This window comes from Colletotrichum lupini, chromosome 8, assembly GCF_023278565.1.
Source record: "Colletotrichum lupini chromosome 8, complete sequence".
NCBI lineage: Eukaryota > Fungi > Ascomycota > Sordariomycetes > Glomerellales > Glomerellaceae > Colletotrichum > Colletotrichum lupini.
The window spans coordinates 3,480,539-3,501,806 of record NC_064681.1 but is presented as its reverse complement, the minus strand read 5'-3'; the positions used below and the strand labels follow the sequence as shown (position 1 = coordinate 3,501,806).

The 21,268-nt window shown below is 43.8% G+C and overlaps 5 protein-coding genes and 1 non-coding gene across 6 annotated transcripts; 4 read left to right on the top strand and 2 right to left on the bottom strand.

The window, feature by feature from the left end:
• Window positions 1-333: 333 nt before the first annotated feature.
• On the bottom strand, window positions 334-3,120 carry CLUP02_15523 (sulfate permease; the record flags this gene model as incomplete). The annotated part of the gene is made up of 4 exons (XM_049294447.1): window positions 334-2,367; window positions 2,424-2,569; window positions 2,634-2,930; window positions 3,096-3,120. The coding sequence occupies 4 exons, from the start codon at window positions 3,118-3,120 to the stop codon at window positions 334-336; spliced, it is 2,502 nt and encodes an 833-aa protein (XP_049151593.1).
• Window positions 3,121-4,528: 1,408 nt separating this feature from the next.
• On the top strand, window positions 4,529-4,619 carry CLUP02_tRNA280. The gene has a single exon. It is a non-coding gene; the product is annotated as a tRNA-Pro (tRNA).
• A 668-nt stretch (window positions 4,620-5,287) lies between these two features.
• Window positions 5,288-8,128, top strand: CLUP02_15522 (multicopper oxidase; the record flags this gene model as incomplete). Its single annotated transcript, XM_049294446.1, has 8 exons — window positions 5,288-5,604; window positions 5,666-5,788; window positions 5,857-5,925; window positions 5,962-6,061; window positions 6,202-6,386; window positions 6,437-6,662; window positions 6,715-6,834; window positions 6,887-8,128. The coding sequence occupies 8 exons, from the start codon at window positions 5,288-5,290 to the stop codon at window positions 8,126-8,128; spliced, it is 2,382 nt and encodes a 793-aa protein (XP_049151592.1).
• Window positions 8,129-8,753: 625 nt separating this feature from the next.
• On the bottom strand, window positions 8,754-9,359 carry CLUP02_15521 (uncharacterized protein; the record flags this gene model as incomplete). Its single annotated transcript, XM_049294445.1, has 1 exon — window positions 8,754-9,359. One exon carries the CDS (start codon window positions 9,357-9,359, stop codon window positions 8,754-8,756), a length of 606 nt encoding a protein of 201 aa, XP_049151591.1.
• Window positions 9,360-9,566: 207 nt separating this feature from the next.
• CLUP02_15520 (uncharacterized protein) lies at window positions 9,567-10,300 on the top strand (the record flags this gene model as incomplete). The annotated part of the gene is made up of 4 exons (XM_049294444.1): window positions 9,567-9,620; window positions 9,842-9,955; window positions 10,030-10,077; window positions 10,145-10,300. The coding sequence occupies 4 exons, from the start codon at window positions 9,567-9,569 to the stop codon at window positions 10,298-10,300; spliced, it is 372 nt and encodes a 123-aa protein (XP_049151590.1).
• A 124-nt stretch (window positions 10,301-10,424) lies between these two features.
• On the top strand, window positions 10,425-12,194 carry CLUP02_15519 (uncharacterized protein; the record flags this gene model as incomplete). The annotated part of the gene is made up of 4 exons (XM_049294443.1): window positions 10,425-10,579; window positions 10,666-10,908; window positions 10,964-11,077; window positions 11,897-12,194. The coding sequence occupies 4 exons, from the start codon at window positions 10,425-10,427 to the stop codon at window positions 12,192-12,194; spliced, it is 810 nt and encodes a 269-aa protein (XP_049151589.1).
• Window positions 12,195-21,268: the final 9,074 nt, after the last annotated feature.

Sequence of the window (21,268 nt, the reverse complement as noted above, 5' to 3'; positions counted from 1 at the left end):
TAGAATATGAGAAATGCGACCTGATGAGGCAATGGTCTGGGTTCTCTTCATCCTGTATGATAAGTCCTTTGAAACAATGGCCGCTACAGCGATAGAATTGAACTGTTCCGGCTTGAGCGAAGCGACAATTCACATGTCTCGAAGTAAGAAAGATGAACTGAATTTGATCGTAATGTCGAGTGGTCAAGTAAAATTTGTTCATCGAATTAGACTTACGTGCTATTGGAGTATCTATTCTAACATCATTCAAAAATAAGAGTATCACACTATGTCTCCCGGACGACTATAACCGCACATTCAATTTTCTGATGCCTGCTTATAACCGCTTATGGTTCAAGCCCGTGGTCGATGATCTCTCCGTCTCGCGCTCTTGACGGCACTTTCAACCGCCAAAGGTAAATCGAGATGGAAGAACGGTCTGTTGATAGCCCCAACAGCCGCGAGGTGCCGAATTCCTCCCTCTTTGGTCCCCAGAACACCCTGTTCCATAGCCGATGAGGAGGAAGACTGCTCGGAATCACTTGCCACACACGCCGACTTCGACCTCGTTGTAACAAGTTGCTGCTCGCACATCATCGGCGGCCGCCCTGCCAAATCAGCCAGACTGAAAACCGGCTCCCACCCCTCCAAATGACCCGTCCTCAGACACCCAAACCCAGACACCGACAGCGCGCGCCGCGTCCACCGGTTATGAACACCAGCAAAGTGCCACTCCACTGGCTCCGGTGCCGCCCACCTATCGAGTTGGTTCCGCAGGTCAATCAAGCCCTCCACGGCGCCCGAGTCCATGTTATTCACGGCAGCGCAGTCGAATATGACGGCCCGGAGGATCGGCTTCAGCAATGATGGGGACTCGTTATCGGTTTCAACTGTCGAGGGTGGCGGAACGGGCTCGTTCCAGGGGCGGTCGCCTGGGTGGTCGTAGTGTGGTGTCGTCGTGCGGCGGGTGGAGTGCGTGACGTGCTCGATCAAGCGGTCAACGTACTGCGCTTGGTTCAGGTAGTTGAAGCCCTCGGTGAAGCGGTAGATAAACACCCCTGGGTAGAGCTCATTGACTTGAACAGCTGGGTTAGTGCCGTCTTTGCGATCTAGCGGGAGGAACACGTCGTGTGATGCCGGGAGACGCGGCGACGGGGGGGCTTTGCCGTGGAAGAGGGTCTGCGAGCTGCTGATGGAGTGGTGGTCCGAGTCTTTGTGGTCGAGGGTGGTGCTGGTGCGGTGGTCCGGGTGCTGGTAGACGCGCGCGGCGCCGAGGAAACGGCCTTTGGAGCGGGCGAGGCGGAGGAGGAGAAGGGCTGCAGAGAGGGCTACTGTGACGTAGATGCCGTCTTCGAGGCTGGTGAAGATGGAGACGAAGACGCCAATGAAGTAGATGAAGACGTCAGGCGGTGACATGAGCCATGACTTGAAGATGTGGTCTGGAGAGGTTATGAGGTTGATCACGGCGTGGATGATGAGAGCTGCTAGGCTGGCCATGGGGATGTAGTAGAGTACTGAGGTGAGAGCGTATAACGCGAGGAGGAGAATCGCTCCGTTGAAGACGCCGGCCATTGGTGTCCTCACTCCGGCTTTTGAGAGAATTGCGGTGCCGCCGAAGGAGCCTGTCGAAGAGTATGCGCCTAAGAAGGGGCCGAATAGGTTGGTGCATCCGATTGAGATAAGTTCCTGAGATGGCTGGACAGTATAGTTGTTGATGCGACCAAAGGACTTGCCGATAGCAATGTGCTCAATCACAAGAATGATGACCGTAGCCGGTAGATCTGGTAGCAGCGCCGAGATCAGCTTTGTATTTACAGAAGGCGGGCCAGCGTGTGTGAAGCCTTTGGGCAGTGTCCCTGTTATACGGAACTTGTGCTCCCCGTTCTCTAGCCCACGATTCACCAAAAAGCTGATAAGTGTGTATAGCAAGATAGTAAAAGTCATGCGCAGCGAGCAGAGCATCTCCCACATACGCTTCCGCTTAGGCTGCGACCTGGCCATGCGCTCCGTGTACCACTTGATGGCAGCCAGCAGCACCAGAGCCGTCAGCCCGATGGCGGCATCGAGCTTGACGCGGGGCAGACCACGGGCCGTGTTGATGAAGACGCGATAAGCGGCCTCTTTGGAGTTGACGCCGTCGATGCCGAGGAGGGATGGAATCTGGCTGAGGGTGATTGTGATGGCGGCGCCGGTGACGAAGGCGGAGATGGCAACGTGTGGGATGAACTCGATGATCCAGTCGAGGCGGAGAAGACCGAAGACGAGGAGGACGGCACCGGCGAGGAAGGCAAGGGTTTTGGAAATTTCTTCTGGTTGGAATTCGCCAGGGTGTTCTTCGAGGACTTTGGCGCTGACTTTGCCGACGAGGAGGGAGACGACGGCGGTTGCCTGTTATACAGTCAGTATGAAATTGTTACAAGGATGTAGCACTATAAGCATCTTACTCCTATCGCAATATCCTTGGAGGTTCCGAATATCCAGTAAAGAGCTGCACCAGTGAATGATGTGTAAAGTCCATATTCAGGACTTAGGCGGGCGAGGAGGGCATAGGCCATAGCTTGTGGGATGACGACGAGACCAAGTGTGACACCTAAGTAAGGGATTGTTAGTTGATGCCGCCAAGTTGCCTGGCCTGGAACCCCGGAAGTGCTTACCCGCAATAGCATCTGAGATGAGCCAGCGAGTGTTGTATCTCAAAATCCATTTCGTAAAGGGAAATAGGCTTTTGACATAACGAGCTGATCCTTCTTTTGTTGGTACTTGCTCCAACAGCCACTCCTTTACTGTGGGATCCTCTTCATAGTACGGTTCGTATGGAGAAATGGCGTTGACAACGTGGTCGTGGAGTTCTTGTGTCTGGTGGCGGGTGCTGGCTTCAAGATCGATACCGAGAATCTTTGCGAGAAACGCACCAGCTTTGCTGGCCGCCATATTGGATACAAATATGCTTGCTGCTATTGGATGTTGGGTGCTTATGCTAATTGGAGAGTATGGTTGATAGTTTCCAATGTCGTTTCAAAAGACTAGATGTCAAGCCGTTGATAGCTGTCACTCGATGTAGAGGAAGCAAAGATCGTCACCGTTCAGATGGAAAGGGCCGAGCGAAGACAGTGTACCTAAGTATGAACCGAAAGAATACATGGGTTGGTTATAGGACAGAGACAACGGCTGTCTCGAGAGGCAAAGACCGACCGCTTTACAAGAAGCCGCACCGCCAGCCGCCTTGGCGCCCGAGACTTATCGAAGGTCGGACAAGGGGGAAGCTAGCTTGGCAGCAGACCGGGGAAGATAATCCTTACGTTATGGGGCCTTCACACGGCGAGCTAGAACAAGTTTCCTCGGGTCTTCTTTGAGTGAAGTACAGGCAGTATCTGGGCCAGGTCTAGTTCTTTGCTCGTCCCGGGCACTTTCATGTTGACTAACATCATAACATGACACTGACGCGATGCGAGACATGAGAGGAAAACCTGGAGGGAAGGAATTAAGATTCTCGGGCATCTAGTCAGAATCCTCAACAAGCCATCACGGCAGTGGCAGAGATTTCGTGGGGAGGGCGGGTCACGTTCCCACGATGCCGGCGTTGACTAGACTCTCTCGGCGACCAAAGATGATGGCCAAGAGGCTAGTGCCCTAGATGTGGATCACGAACATGAACGGTGGAGCAAGACTTGACTTGTGTCGCCGACTTGGATGATGCGAATGATAACGCGTTGGCACGCCCGCAAAGTGCTGTCGACGGTGAGTGATGGTTGTCCTTTGTTTGTCACCGGCCGATAGCCGTCCCGGAAGAGGCTGGGTGGCGCGGGTATCGGTCCTCGGCGGGCGGGATCCACGATGGGGAACCGGCGCGGCCCCGTTTGTCGGGGATCAATGGAGGTCACGCTTCCTTGTCTTACGGTAGTAAGAGTATTAAAGTTGCCGCTTCACGGCTGTTTTATTCTTCTCTTAGCATTAAGTTCATGCGGCTCTAGCGACTGGAGCACGTCTCGTCGCCAACGACTGCGATAGTTCTCAGTCAGCTGTCGTCAAATCTCATGAGGAATCGCACCCTTACTAAGGTACAGGGATATGGGAACATTCCTGATTCTAAATGTTTCAACAAAGTCGTGACGTTCCAATAGAGACAAAAAGATAAGATCCCGGTCTACTACCGGCACTCGGTCGGTTTCCACTACGGCGGCATATAGAGTCAACTACGGTGACGTCGGTTGCCGTCAAAAGCGGTGTCGTCCTATTAAAGCACCGGCCACATGATTTGGCTCATTAAAGGCTATGCCTTCTTTAGTCAGAACCTTTGTTAGTTAGCAGGCGTAGCACTCTACACTAATACAACTTACCTTCTCGCGATATTGTAAGTACCTATCCAATCGCTCTTATTTGCAAACCGTGCTTTTATGAACCAAATCACAGTCTATATCTGGCTATCATGAAGTTGAGGGTGACAGGAACGAGAATCAGTTCTACCTTAGCTTGTCGATCAGACTACTTAGATGACAAACCTCTCGGAAGTCGGCAGTCCCATTCCGAGATGCAAATATCTCGCAACATTGGCTCAATGGTCTAGAGGTATGATTCTCGCTTTGGGTTCCGACGTCTGTCTACTCTGCGAGAGGCCCCGGGTTCGATCCCCGGTTGAGCCCTTTTATTTTGCTTTTTTACATCATTGAATTATGCCATGTTTGCTTGGTTGATGCCGTGGTATTTGTAGTGTTCTCGCGGGCTTGGAGAAAGTTTGGAGTCGTGAATTACACGCGGGATCGGCACGGAGCGTAAGTGGGTCCAAGCACCGGCCTTCACCCCGGCTAAGTCCGACAATGTTGTTCAGCTCGAGACTCTGCTGTTCCTTGACCTCTTCGCCTTTAGCGGAGCCCGGAGTTGGACGAAGTTCGCTGTCGCCTGAAAAAAAGCATATATCGAATGATCTGTCACCATCCATCACGCGAGCCTAAGATCGGATCTGCGTGGGAAGTCAGAATCGATACGTGGCTCACGAGCCTTGCACGACATGAGCTAGCTGTCAGCCCCGAGTCTTTCCATCCGAGCTAGAGCGTCAGTTTCAGGGGGGCGCGTCCGGGCCTTCGGATGGTCTTCATCAAGAACCGTCACTAGCTTGAAGCGCCACTCGAAAAGATCACCAAGAGGCGTCCGTCATCCTTCAACTGAACGGGTGTGTTGATATGCCGGCGGCAAATAAACCTCGCGATTGACATTAGCTGCCACCGAGGAAATTGTTGCGAAGGGATTATTGCCAGCTCCTTACAGGCTCACCAAACAATTTTCGAGCCCATTCGTGTAACCTCAAATGCAAATGTCGAAAAGGGGAATTATTCACCATTGCCATTTTCATGTCCGTGGGGAAACACACGTTCGTGCCGGCGCGCCTTGGCAGTCCATGTTGCTACAGCAGCCTGCACCTCTCGACCTTAACAGCGAGCGGCATAGATGCTATGCACTTGCATTGCGGTCTGCTTATGCTCTGTTCGATCCCGCGCCGAGGGTGCGTGCTGGGCTGGCTGTGGATATCTTGAAGGCGGTCTCCATGGGGGATGGGGGTCATCTCCAGATGCCAAGAACACCGGACTCTGCGATTTCCGCTATTTTCGATGATGCCCCCTTAATGGCACAGTTGGCTCTGACTTACAATAGCCGAATGTGCAGCTTGCAAATGCATGCACGGGTCCCGAAGCCTCGCAGCCAAACCAATTCTTCGGGTCACCCGATGCGCACTCCGTCAATCGACTTGGCGATGCTTGATCCTTTCCGACCAAAGCAACATAGAGCAGGAAGATCTTGAGGCCCTGCACGGAAAGTGGGGGAGGATGTCATAGTTTCTGCAGGAGTAGCTGCCTTTTTCCTATACGCGCTGACCTTACACAGTTCATCCGATCACTGCGAGAAGTGCTATTCTAAGGTTCTAGACTCTCTTCCTACGGCGCAAAGAAGAATGTACTCTCGAGTCACGAAGCCTGAGCCATAACCCAGGGAACACATCTGGGCTTCCGCTGCTATGTATGTTCGGACAGTCTTGGCCATGGACGACAAGGCGGCGATAGCCTGGATGCCCAGGCGACGCCACTCGGGTGTTTTTCTCCCATCATGATGGGGAATACGGATACAGGCCAAAACCTTGGTCACTACAACGGCATATATAAGCCATGATCACCTGGTAACCTATTGATGTTGGATCACCAGGCCAACCTTCGTCTCTGAAACGATACCCAGCTTCCCTCGCGTCGAATTCCCTTCCCTCCCCTTCACTCTCTTGACAAGATGTTCTTCCGAGCTTCTCACCTCGTGGCGGCGATGGCCCTCTTTGAAGGGTCATCGGCAAAGGACTGGTTGAGTCCCGAGTACAAGTACTTTTACCAGTTTCCTCTGCCGATTCCGCCGGTGAAGCAGCCCAAGATGTGAGATATGCAGCCCCTAATCCTTGACTAGCATACTGATGACAACCAAGGTCGATCACGAACCCGGTCACAAACAAGCAGATCGATTACTACGAGGTCGACATCGTTCCATTCAAGCAGCAGGTCTATCCCAACAAGGGACCGGCCTCGCTTGTGGGCTATGATGGCATCTCTCCTGGTCCTACCTTCTTGGTGCCCAGGGGACGGGAGACGGTTGTCAGATTCACCAACAAGGCTGTTCTGCCGAGTGCGGTGCATCTCCACGGTTCGCCTTCTGTAAGTCTCTCGAGCCCCATCATATCTTGCCACTTGTCTAATGCCATGTCAGAGGGCACCTTGGGACGGGTGGGCGGAGGATCGCATTCAGCCTGGCCAGTACAAGGATTACTACTACCCCAACAGCCAGAGTGGGCGCTTCCTGTGGTACCATGACCACGCGATGGATATCGTAAGTTTCTTAGGCCTTGTCTTGGTCTCATCTAGCTGACCACGAATGTCAGACTGCCGTCAATGCATACTTTGGTCAGGCCGGTGCCTACATCATCCAGGATCCCGCAGAGGATGCTCTCGGCCTCCCCACCGGATACGGCGTAAACGATATCCCTCTCGTCTTGTCATCTAAGCAATACAACAATGACGGTTCTCTCTTCTCTCCCGCTGGCGAGACCGACAGCCTTTGGGGCGACGTTATCCATGTCAACGGCCAACCCTGGCCCTTCTTCAAGGTCGAACCCCGCAAGTACCGCCTCCGCTTCCTGAACTCCGCCGTCTCACGATCCTTCATCCTCTACTTCCAGCGCCAGACCGGCGGCGCCAACGTTCCTTTCCAAGTCATCGCCTCCGATGCAGGCCTCCTCACGGGCCCCATCACATCCTCCACCCTGACTATCTCCATGGCCGAGCGCTGGGAGGTCGTCTTCGATTTCAGCCAGTTTGCGGGCCAAAACATCACGCTCCGCAACCAGGACGACGTCGGTAAGGATAAGGACTACGGCTTCACCAACCAGGTGATGCGCTTCGTCGTCAGCAAGCCTGCCGTTGTCGACAATGCCGTCGTTCCCGCCAACCTCCGCAACGTCCCCTTCCCGCCGTCGCAGGGCAACGGCGTCGACCGCAAGTTCCTGTTCCACCGCCAGGGCGGCGGCTGGAAGATCAACGGTGTCGGCTTCAGCGACGTCAAGAACCGCATCCTTGCCAACGTGCCTCGCGGCAAGGTCGAGATTTGGGAGTTTGAGAACGGCGGCGGCGGCTGGACGCATCCCATCCACGTGCACCTCGTCGACTTCCGCGTCCTCAGCCGCACGAAGGCGAAGAGACCCGTCCTTCCATATGAGGCCGCTGGTCTGAAGGATGTGGTTTGGCTTGACGCTGGTGAGGTAGTCCGCGTTGAGGCGCATTATGCTCCATGGGATGGCGTGTACATGTTCCACTGCCATAACCTCATCCATGAGGACCACGAGATGATGGCGGCATTCAACGTGACGGCCCTAGCCGATTTCGGGTACAACGAGACTTCCTTTGCCGACCCAATGGAGGCTAGATGGAGAGCTGTTCCGGTTACAGCTACGGCTTTTAGCGCTGATGCTATTACGCAGAAAGTGCAGTTCATGGCATCGCTTCAACCTTACAACAATGTTGATGAGGTCACAACGAGGCTGGATCAGTACTGGTCCACTCGTGGCGGCGTCAAGATGAGACGTGTCAAGAGAGCTGCACAGGCTGCTATTGATGGACCTCAGTAGATGATCTGAAGTTGACTCTCCTAGAGTCTTGTAAGATATTGTGTGAAAATCATGTACATCTGACGAGGTGGGCCGAGGGAGTGCAGAGAGTATACTTTCACTTGTAAAACTTTACTACTTGTACTGGACTTTTGGTATTCGAACTTGTATTTTATACTTATACATAGAAACATAAAACTTAGTAACGAAACATGCACTTCTACATTGCCTCAGGTAGTTTATTCGACGATAGGTGGTTGTGAGCTTTTCTTTGCTCTCTTCGCCTCACTGCGAAAGAATCCTTCCGTTTTTGGCTGAATGAATGCTGAGACATCTCCTTTAACAGTTCAATAAATCTCAAATGGCACAAAATTGGCGAGTATACAAAATAGGTAAGTCCATTGCGAGATTGAATTATCGTCCTCTATGTACTTTCCATGACTTATTTAACTTCAAGGGTTGCTGAGCAATAAGAATGATACTAGTTCTCCAAACATCGGCCAAGTCCCACACAACGAGAATGACCAACTTCAACACAAGTTCTTGTGCATCGTTGCACAAGAACGCTTGAATCCAACGAATGGCAGCAAGTTTAACATCGACCCTCACACGAGTGCAATGAGATTGGAGCAAGCCCTGCAACGAACTAGCACTGATGCACGCTAGACCCTCGGGCGCTGTTGCAGAACCAAACATTGGGATCATTGAGCATGTAGCCGACGTCAAGGTTGCCATTCTCGATGGTTCCGGCGACATAGTAGCCACAAGCGCTCGTGATAGTCGAGAGACCCGCAGCGAAGCTAGCCTCGGTGATGCGGCCACTGCCAGGCCCACGGCCGCAAAGGAACACGACAACGTTGCCGCTAATCTTGTACCACGCGAGGCCAGGTCCAACGTCGGACTGGCCGCCTGCAGCATTGATATCGTTCTTGATCTGTTGGACGGCGCGGTCACAGTCGATGTTGTTCAAGAAGTTGCCGCAGCCGCACCACACTGTGGCCGCACGCTCGAAGAGCTCGGTGGGGGCCGGGGAGCGGCGGACCCGAGAGAGGCCAGGCCGCTTCACGGCTCGCGCCTGAGTGTCAGCCGAGGCGAGGCCGGCCACAGTGATGGGATTGGGGTCTTTGACGTGGACCTCATTGCCCGACTCGTCGTAGTAGGCTAGATAGGTGCCGTCGGTTGCGCCCTCGGGGATTCTGAAGGCTGCTGAAGCGGCGGCGAGAGCTGCAACGAGAGAAAGAGATAGATGCATTGCAAGGGATTTAGTTTGAGGCTTGAAATTCAAGATTTTGATGGAGTGGACTGAGGAGTCGAGGTCGATTGTTGTCTTCTGAATTATCAGTAGGCTCACTGTCTAAAAAAGAGTTCCAGTCGTGTCCTTTTATATTCAGATTGAAGAGCCTTCTTGGCTTCTTTCCCCATCATCCCTCAGCTTCGCAACTCTAAGCAGCTCCTGAGGATGCCTCTACGGCCCAGCCTAGGCGAGGCTTCTCCCCCACTTCGCTTCATCAATGTAACATTCGCTTCTTGAAAGCAACGATAGCCTCATTCAGCCGGGCGATATACCCTGGGCGATGTCGCTGCAGTTGAGTTGTCAACTAATACGTCTCCCAAGCTTCACAGCGAAGACTTAGACGAGTCACTCGCTCCAACTCGCATTCAGACCCACAAGGAGACCTCAAGCTAAAGACTAGGTAGAGGGACAAAAATTACAGGCCATGGTTGGATTCACAGCTTGAGAAATGCTCCACCCTTGAGTCCGAGGCTGCACTCATCACATGTTCGGGGAAGAACCGCATTGAGCAACGATGGTATTCTCACATCACACTAGTACTACCCATGGCAACTGTATGGGTTCCTTTAGGGCTATGTCTTCCAGCGAGGGGCTTCATTCCACTTTCAGGAGATGATTGACCAATCAGTTACCCGCATGTATATTAGGCATCTTTGGCTACATCAGCCGTGCCGCAGTGCACAGGGTTGCAAGATGGTGATTAGGTAACCCTAATGCGGATAGATAGGCTGGACGGCGACTAGATAACACACGCGCCTATTCAATCTTGCTCTGATTGGTCAAAATATGTTCAAGACGAGAAATGGCTACAACTTTTGGAGAACTCGCTATTAGGAGTTCCCTCGGCCAAGCCAAGACACTTCCCACGATGCACCAAATGCAATGCTACATTGATCTAGACTATCTATGCAGTCTTTGATATGTTTTACGCCGCATGACAGCTTAATGTCTCAATTAATATTGGAACTTTGGTTTTCTTTGACGCTACTTACAGTGAACTCGAAGCTAACTTTGCAGGACTGAATGACAAACTTTGCATATTGGAGCAAGACGGAGCCTACGAACACTGTCACAGTGACCATGGAAGGAACATATCATAATGAAGAAATGAGGGGAAGTATTTTTGGCACTTGCATTTGGCGTCTTCTTCACGCCTTCACGTGGATGTTTTGCTACCTGTACCATAGTGCCTTGCTGCTTAAAAGTGGGGGGAATATGAGAAGTAAGATTAACTAACATCCTCGTTATATCAACACCTACGTAGCATCAACCCCCCGGATGGGCAGACTTTCCGTCTTCAGGCGATCGTGAGGCATTTTGGCTCCCCCAAGCCCGCATCGTTACTTCTGGACTGCGAAAATGAAGTCGTATGGATGTTGTCTCCACATCAGGACTCGAACTGCTATCTGAGCACAATTCGATATGTCGGCTTGTGTCTAGGGACGTCAACTCTGCCAGGGGATGCAAACCTGTTGAGGCTAGTCGGGGCAGGGCATGTCATGAAGCTGTATGCCGCGAACTCCGAAGCCTGGATAAACACGCGCTGAGCTCTGCGGGAACAGCGTCATGGCTGGTTGGCGCCAGCGAGAGCTCTGTTTTCCCGCGCGTATTGAGAAAGGGTTGGCACAAACACTATGTATTCAGAGCTCTAATATTGTCGGCCAGGAGCTAAGGCTGTAAGCTAGTAGCGTGGTATTGCTGCCTACAATGTCCAATACATAATTTTAGTATTACTGGCGGCATGAAGTAGAACAAAGACGGTACATGTTTAAGAGAATACTCTACTCATACATGCCAATATTGTACGAACTCCTGGATACTGCGCCGACTATTTCTTAGCAAATCTTTCTTTCTTTCGACGTCGCTCTGGCACTTTAGCCAACGAAAGCGAATCTCCTTCGAGTCCGTTTCTCTAAAGCGTTCTAGGATAATTTCCATTTCGAGTTCGTACGGTCTGACTCCTCCAAATTCGTGCAGCAGACCTCGATATTCTGCATCTGTGGAATCCCACTTTCGTAATTTAGGACAGCAATCGATGAAAATGGGCGTGCCCTCGGGGGCGATCGCTTTAAGATACTGATACAATTACATTCTTGCCTTTCGTAACTTATCCTCCAGCGATAATAACGTTTAAAAATTAGCCGCCGTATCGGATAGGCGAGAACCTGCGTATTAGTATATACGTAGGCAGGTCAGACCTTTCGGTCGCGACGAGGTCAATAGGTTAGTATAGGTCTATTGCGTATTAAGTGTGTAGGAGGGGAAGATCGTGGGCAGAGCCCACGATCCCTCAGTGGGTGTAAGTAGGTGGAAGGGTCCGTCTGCACGGGCCCAGACTGCCTACCTACTACCCCTACCTAACTACCTAATAGGGCCCCTTTTCTGCCTCGTAATCCAACAGGAGTTTTTGCCCCGGCCGGGGATCCGTTCTTTGAGTACCTGCTGGGTAGTCGAGGAAATCGCTGAGAAATAGCCTGCTTAGGAAGACGGTTTAGAAGGGACTGTTCAGAAGGGAAAGACAAGGACACAGCTGGCCAGGCTGATTCCCGAAATCTCGACGTGGGATCGACAGTAAGGGAGGGAAATAGCGGTGCACATCGGTATCAGGTTATTGCAAAAGTCAAGGGTCTTTGGGAAATCATGGAGCCTCCAGAAAAAGCTCATTACTTTATTGGAACTGGAAGAAAAGAGAAGCAGATAAGACCCAAACTTTTTCGGGAATGGTTAGATTGGCCTGCTGCTCGTGGCTGGCTGTCTAGCACTGTCCAACTTCCAAACGGGCGACAGGTGTGAATTATCACTGCAGAGTGTACAATTCACAGACCCTATTTAAATCTCGCGCTATGTTATTGATGGTTTACAAGGTTTCCGAGCATAGATAACGTGTCTAGTAAATAGTCAGTGGGTAGTCTCGAAGGAAGCCTGGGGGTCGATTTATGTCACGAGTTATGGCACGCAGCAATGGGCATACGGAGTGTGGTAAAAGTGGCTTAACTATCAAAGTAGAAATAGACAAAAAGAGAAGGTCTATATACACGATATCTAAGATAAATACGTAATTTAGCACGTAACGGGCACTTTATAAGGTGCGATTACTATCCCTATTACGTAATATACCCCTTAATTACTACCACTAGGGAGCTATTATGCTTAAGATAAAATCTCTAAGTACTTTTATAAAGGCCTAATTTAGTTAAATATAAATAAAAGAAAATTAAGCGCAAGGGATACGCGTCTTTTAAACCGCGTTTATTATAAATATATCCCTTTATTTAAAGTAAATAGAATCCTAACCCGGAATAGCGCGTATTCTACTACTTCTAGTATATAAATTACTAAGGGCGAGGCTACCTAGCCGCCTTATGTATATTTAAATTCTCGCGGCGTCGCCTAGCTATTATTTTTCTTCCTCCTTTTAATACGACGAGTCGAATCGTTTACTAATTATCGTAATTAACTAACTATACTTCTCTTAGGTTAAGGGTAATATCCTTAAAAAGGCGCTTTAGAGCCATGGTCTCTTTTGCAGTTTCCTTAAAGTAAAGAAGCTTAGCTTTGGTAATTAACGTCGTAACTATTACCTAGCGTGCTAATTTCTATTAAATTAGGCTACTAAAAAAGAATATTATATATTCCTAAGATAATCGTCGTATTACCTCGTTATTTACGAAGCTAGTATTTCTAATTAGAAGTAATAATTGCGCACTTAGTATATTACCGAGGTAGAGCGTAAGATATCTCGTTATATAAAAATATCGGATATAGTAGTTAATTACTTTAATATAAGTTACGATTAGGTTAGTTAGGAACCGTAATAATTACGAATAAGTAAAGGCGACGTCTAGTCTAATTATAATAGCTATATAAAGTATACTCCCGACCTTCTCTTAGTAGCTCTTTATTTCCTCCTTTATTACTTACCCCTCGTTTAGTTTAAACTCTTCTTAAGAAAGAGGGGTAGCTAAATATAGTAAATTTATAAAGTCGAAGCGCTTAGTAACTCGCTCGATATATACGTCATAAATAAAATAAACCTTATAAATAGTACGGTCTTATAAAATCCGTACTCCGAGGAAGTAATTAATTAGTCTATTCTCCTTAAGGTTAATATATTCTTTTATACCGTCGACGATCCCCTAAGCTGCCTTTTAGTCGTCTCGATAGTATAGAATAATAAAGTTATCGACGTAAAATACTAGTATTATCTTCCTATCTACGGTTTAGTAAATATAGATTTCTTTATAGTTATATATTATATTTATATTACGAAGTATAGAGGTAAAAGTTTAGAACTAGAGAATTAGTAAGTCTCGGAGGCTATATAAAGCGTATTAAAGTTTATTTATTTTATTAATAACCTTATATCCCTCTAAGAGTTTAATAATTACTAGCTTTTTATTCTTAAGAGGCGCGTTAAAGAATGCGTTAATAGTATTATACTAGTCTACCTTAAGGTCGAATTAGGTAGCTATTATTATTATAAGCCTAAAGGCCTTTGTAGCGAGCGTCGAAGCGTACGTATTTTATAAGGGGTTAAGTAGTTATATATCCCCCCTTATATATATACGTGCTTTTACCTCGCTAACCTCGTTATTAACGTCGTGCTTATAAGTATATACTTACTTTAATAAAAATGGGATCCCTTATTTAGGATCACGGTCGACCTCTTCTTATATATTAATATCCCTTAGCTTTTTTATTTCTACGTCTATAGTATCCCTAAGTAACTTTTATAATTATAATAAGAGATATTTAATATTACTAAACTTCTTTAGTAAGCTTTAGAAGTTAACTTTAGTAAGTCGTAGTTTTTAAACTCCTCCGGAGCGCTCTAAATAGGTCCTATAAACTGCTCCTTTTATTACTTAATAGAGTATTATATATCCTATACTACTTTCCTCTATAGCTTTTTACTAATTAAGTATAAAGGTAGAGAAAAAGTAGTCTTAGAGACGGTTATAATAATCGCCGTCTCTTATATTCGAATATAAAAGCGTCGTAAAGATATTACTATCGAAGCGTTATAAAGGTCTATAGGCCTAGTTTAAGCGTCTAGGACCTAATAGAGCTTTACTTAGTACTTAATAAGGCAGTTCTTATAAGCTCTGTTTTTATATAATAGTAGAGGTTTATTATAAAGGTTCCCTACTAACGTCGACTTTAGTATTAAGAATTACTTCCTTATAATTAGCACTTTATCTACCGCGTGCTCTAGCGTTCTACTAAGAGCTATTAAAAATTAAAGGCTTAAGAACCTCTATAATGTATATAAGCGCTCGTAAGGAGGACTATAGACTACGCAGAGCCGTTTATAACCCGGTTACTATATCCCCTTTTTTACTCCTACCACTAAGCTCGTATAAGGGGGTTATCTTAAAAGTTAATAATAATAATAAGACTATATTAGCCTCTTTAGCTTTATTTACCGCACCCTAGAGTACGTCTATCGGTTACTTAGCGTCCTAAATAGTTAAAAATCTAATAATAATACTATCCTTAACTATAGAGTTATCTTAAGTACTAGTATTTCCGAAGTCTAGATCTACTTCCCCGAGTGCTCGAATTAACTTATTATTAGTATTAAAGAGTTCTTATATTTCTTAAATTACTAGATTTGCTTACTCGCCCACGATAGCTTATTCCTCGTATACGGGATTATAAAAGACTTCTTTATTAAACTTAATATTTCTTATAATAAATACCTACTCGAGCGCGGGCACCTAGACCTTATATAAGTTATGCGTTTTTAATATATATCTAACTAGGTATCCTATATACCCGCGGGGAAGCACTTTAAACTCCTTTTAATATATACCCCTTTTATAATCCTTATAAAGAGGGTATGCTTAGTAGTTATATATATAGAGGCTACTAAGATACGGGGTAACCGGTTTAGAATCCCGTACTTAGTAACCTATCTATTATTAGTATTAATACCGCTTTTACTAGTTAATTTTTATTATAATAAGCGAATCTCTTTTATTAGCCTCCCGTAGGGTAATATTATAAATAAAGATTGCTACTAGTACTATTTTATTTTATAAATTCGTAAAGAGGTTTATAAAAAGGCATATCTTATAAGCTTTAGTAATTACGAGTTAACCTGCTTTTTTAACGTTACTTATGGGTTCCTTTGTATATAGAGGTAAAAGTTCTATTCCGATTCCTAGCTCGCTATACTACGTCTTATATACGTATCTAACGTTTATAATTAAGAGAGCGGTCTTATTATTACTTCTAAAGAAGTAAATTAGAGTCCTTTTTTAATAACGAATCGCTACTTCGAGGCTCTATAGTACGAAAAGCACTTCTTCTTTTATTTTTATTTTTAAAGGGAACCCCCTAAGCTACTTATTATATTCATTAGAAGCTATAAATATATATTATTATTTACTAAGAGATAGTTTAAAATAAAAGAGATCTTAGTATATACGGTACTATAGCCGTGAGGCTCTTCTCGAGGGTAGTCCTCTTAAGACTACTATCTTAGCTTCGGATAATATATATACTTTATACTTAACTTATAATAGAGGTTTAATACGCACACCTCGAGTTTTATATAATAATTAACGAAGAGTATTAAGTCCGAGATAACCTATTTTAAGGTACTAAAAGAGCGCGCTATTAGACCTCTTACGGGTACGTTAATATAAGTAACGGAATTTTCTATAGCTAATTAGTAGTATAATACTAGCTAAGCTCTATAAAATACGCTTAAGGTTTATAAAAGAAGGATAGGATTAGAGGAGCTTATATTCGAGGAAGACTAGATTATTCTTTTAGATAAGCTGCTTTTTAATAGTGCTCTTATAAAGCGTTCCTTATTATAAAGTATAATCTAGACCGTAGTATTAAAGTGCGCTTCTATTTAGCAAAGTTTTTAAGACTATATTAATATAAAATCCCTCGACATAAGCGACGTTCTAGAGCTTTAGATCGTAAGTTCCCTTTCCTTTAGGTCTATTTAAGACGCCCTTTATAATATAAGTACTACGTATAGTAATAGGTAGTATAGTAGTTCCTAATTTAATATAGTCTTTATTACTTAATAGTACGTAACTCTCGGGTTTAAGTAGGCTCTTGTTATTAATTAAATATATTACTCTATAGCTATTTATTACCGTGCTCTAAAAAAGGGGGTAAGCGCTACTTATAGGGGTACTAAAGATTGCGTTTATTTCTAAGTCCTAACTCTTTATAAATATAGTAACTACGTAGCCCTCGTCTTAGTTTACTAATAAGCTCGCTATAGGTTAGTTAGAGGATCCTTTTAAAAACTTAGGTTTCTTAGGGGTTCTATTATTCCTTAACTAACTAGCTTTCTTAAGCTTACCGTAAAGTGATTTCTATTTACTTAATTTAATAGCGGCGAGGACTTTTTTTATATAGCTCCTTAGTATTCGTATTAATAACTTACTAGCGTTTCGGCCTATAAGTACCTATTTTAATTTTTAATACGCCGTAGGGCGCTACGGGTATGCGTAATTATAAAGGTATATAACGTTACCCTTATTATTTACGTCGTTAACTAAGTTAGAGCGTCTAATAAAAGTAAAATAAGCCCCTTTTTAACCTAAAAGTCGTTTAGTATATACGTCCTAAGTTACTAAGCTAAATATATACGTAATCCCCTTAAGGGTCCTCGTATACGTTCCGAAGGCTATTAATTTACTAAAAGTCTTATATATACGTTAGTCCTATATAGGGTTAAATCTAGACTTAACTATAACTAAGAAGTTAAGTACGGCGATCTCTTTATTAATTTCCAGAATATCGTACGTTTTAGCTCGGAAGTAAGCGGACTATTACTCTTTATATTAGCGTTAGGGGTTAATTCTAATCCTCGCTTTATTAAGGGCTTATCGGTATTCCTCTCGAACCGTATTCCTTATTACTAGTTCGGGGGGCGCAAATTCTTATTTTAAATATCTAACGATTTACTATATACTAAACTTAGCGCCGTTCTTAATAGCTTTTTAAAATACGTATTTATATAATATAGCGTTAACTAATTTTATTAACTACTAAGCGAGGACTTTAATATACGTATTAATAGTATTACGTTCGTAAGCTATAAGTTACTCGTATTTAGTATCGAGCTCTTATTATTTTTAAATACTCTTAAGCATATAGATCCTTTTTATAAGTGTAGTATAGGGATAGATTTATTTACGTAAAGTAAGTAGCATAGCTAGCTTTATAAAAAGAAACCCGGCTTAGTTCTATAGGTTACTCGTGCTCGAGGAAGTCGAAAGGTTCGTACTAGGAGTTATATTTAGAAGCTATTAGTAGAGGATTTCTTAGTTTCTTTAGTCGTTCTTAAATACCTTATAACGGGCCTAATAAGCTCGTAGTTCTTCTTTATTACGGGTCGCGACTAATCGTCCGAATTCTAAGGGCGAAGTGAGCGCTATTGTTAGTATCCTTATTATAAGGTAGTTAGTTCGAACCGTAGTTAACGAAGAGATTAATTAAACTATATAAATATTTACGTAGTAAGTATAAAAAGGAGGTTCTAACCGTAGGTTAGGCTAGCTATAATAATCGTAAATAGGGCCCCTAATTAGCCCCTGCGTAGTTAGCTATATACCGCAGTTAAATTAGACTTCTAATTTAACACTAACTTTCTCTTTTTTTTATCGATTTAACCGCTGCGGTTAGAGGTATAATTCGACCTCGGGCCCGTTTACTAAGTCGTCTCTTTTTCCCCCTTTTCTCTACTCTTTTCGTATAACCTATCTCTCTATTCGTATAGTAACTTTTCCGCTACCCACGAATTATTCTAATCCCTTATTTAGTACTACTTTTATAAAAGCGTCTGCGAGGTTATTTTTATTATTAATCTAACGGATCTTAAGTATTTTACGCTTTTTATACAATTACCTAAGGGCTATAATATCGATTATAAGCCTCTTTTCCTTCGTTATTCCTAATTTAACGAGGTATTCGTATAGTAAGTAGGAATTTATATAAATAACCGTTAGAATAAGTAAAAGGCTAATTTAATTAGTAATCTTCTTTAGCGTTATTAAAATCGCGTAGGAGAGGTTAACGCCGTTAATTATACTATAGACCTCCGACGCTAATATATTTCTTATTACCCGCTTACTTTTAGTTAACGAGTAATAGATTATATTACCGTATATAGTAAATTCGCTCTTGCTTATACTCTCGTTAGCTAGGATAATAATATACCCTAATTATAAAGTAAGGTCGTTATTATTTATAAATAACCTATTAACGAAGACGTAGAGCTTATTAGTCATAAGGTCGATTAGGTAATAAACGAGACCTCGATCGAGATTCGTTTATTATTACTTAAGCTATTTATTAAGTACCTCGATATCTTATTTAGTTAGATCTATAGCTTATGCTACTTTAGTATAGTTAAAAGTCGCCTTAAGCTAATAAATACTCGTAATATATACCCCTTACGCAAGCTTAGCCTTATACCGCTTCTTAACGTTAATTACGTTCGGATTAATAAAGTTAATCTTCTTACCCTACCCCTTTTATTAAAAAATAACGGTTTCCTTTTTAATTATAAGAATCCCGCTATTAAATACTAAGGGGGTATTTATTATAAGGACCTCTTTTAGCTTTACTACGAAGCCCGCTTTCTAAAGCTCCTTATCTTTTTTTTTTATAAAGTTAATATCGGATAGGCTTAATATATCGTTAGTCTATATTCCGACGATCCTAAATTAGTCACTTTCGTACTCTGCGACTAGTAAGCACGGGTTATATATAAAAGTAACTATTAATAGTTAATTAATATAAAAATCGTAGTAAATAGCTTACTAATAGGTACCCGATTCTACGAGCCTATATAGTGGCTTAAGCACTTTAATAATCGTATTTTCTAAGTACTTACTAGCTATTTCCTTTAGTAAATGGGCCAGGATTTTCCTTATGAGCCCTATGGCCGATTAGGTATAGGCCTAGGTAATATTACGGCTCTAAATCTCGTATCCCTTCTTCCGTAGCGATATTATTAGTACTATTATTAATCGTTAGCTATAGCGCTATATAGTAAGCGATTATATAAGTAGCGTCGCCTTTTTAACGTCGCCGTACCCCTAAATTACGTATCTAGACTTTTTATACGGCTAGGGTATTCTTTTCTTTTTAATTTTACGAACTATTCGTAATTTAAATATATAGAGGTTTGTATATTTTTCTAGGTCGTATAGGATAAATCGATAGACCCCTCGATCACGAAGAGTATTTACTTCGATAAGATCTAATCCCTTATACGGCTTTTTAATAGTTATAATTACGCCTTCTTTACGTAGTTTAACTACTAGCTCGAAATCGGCTTTCTCTTTTACTATATAAAAAGTATTAATTACCTCGTCGCTAATAATAAATTACCGCGTTAGGGCTTACTATCGTAGTTTTTTACGACGTCTCGCTAGTAATATTAGTACCCTTTTAGCAATTTCCTTTTCCTCGTTATCTATTAGTACTACTACGACGATTTCGTTAAAGATATTTTCCTATACCTCTACCGCAGGTTATATAGTTTTCCCTAGCTCTTCTTCTTTTTATAAGTTAAAAATTGTAAGAGATTAGGCTATGAGCACTTAACCAGCGAGGCTATAATATAGGTATAGGTGTATTATAAGACTAAAGCTTGCAGAGTCCTTCGTAAGGGCTCTGCTTCCTAGAAAGTTCTTTCGTAATGAGATCCGTGCACCGGTCGCTAAGTCATCGGCGTCCTGTCGCCGGCCGCATCCCGAATCCATTACAAAAATCACCTCGTTAGGATCTATATAGTACGGTCTAACTACTATAATTAACACTTTAAGTAGCTAGTTACGATCTCTCGCGACTATATAAGAGCGCTCGTTAACGGAAATTAACTTATATAGCCTAGCTTATTATTAGGTAATTTCGCGCTATATATATATATCCGAATTTAGTAATATATTTAAATTATCCCCTATATCGGGCCTATTACGCGTAGTAATTACCTTATTAACTTACCTTCTTATACTTACCTTGCGTAGTACCCGTATTACTTTTTTAATTACTTAGGCTCGTTAGCTTATGCCTAGTAATAGTAACGAGGCTAAGGTCGTTCTTAAATATGCTCTAAATACTAATAGCGTTAGTATAAGTCCGTTAGGCCCTATAGTATCGTTATAGTATTTAAGTACTATCTAGAGGCATTCGTCGTTAGTAAAATCCGGATTTTCCTTTTTAATAATTCTAAACGCCCTTTTTAATTACTAATATACCCTCTCTACTTTTCTAATACTATAGTACGCTTTAATAGGTACGACTTTTAGCTATATACTATAAGCCGTCGTATTATCTTTAAATTCTACTAACTTAAAGCTAGTACTAGCGTCGGTTTCAATACCGTCTAGCGGTCCTTAGTATATATCGATTTAGCTTTTTCGTAGGGCTACCTATACTATTTTTATTTATAGATCCTAGAGAAATTGCCCTATTTAAAAAGATATAAATAAGTCGATTATATATAGTACTAGCCGACTATTTAAGTAGAAGATATCGACGACTATTTCCTAGTTAAAGTTAAGCTTATTACGCAATTTAAATTTAAATCTGCGTAGGCTCTGCGTATTTATTTAGTATTAATAGTATACTTTCGTGAATTACTCTAGCGCCCCTATTTCGATATTATTATTACTTAATTACTTTAGGAGGTTATATAGCCTCGTAACCGACGGGTGCCCGAATCTCTAGTATAATCTTCTAAGCTTACTTTCTATTAAGTAATTAATTAACTTCGTGTCGTTAATAAGCTTTATAAACGTATACCCCTATCGTCGTTCGACTATTTCGAAGTACTTACCGCTAGAAATTCTATTCCTCGTATTATTAAATATAATACCTAG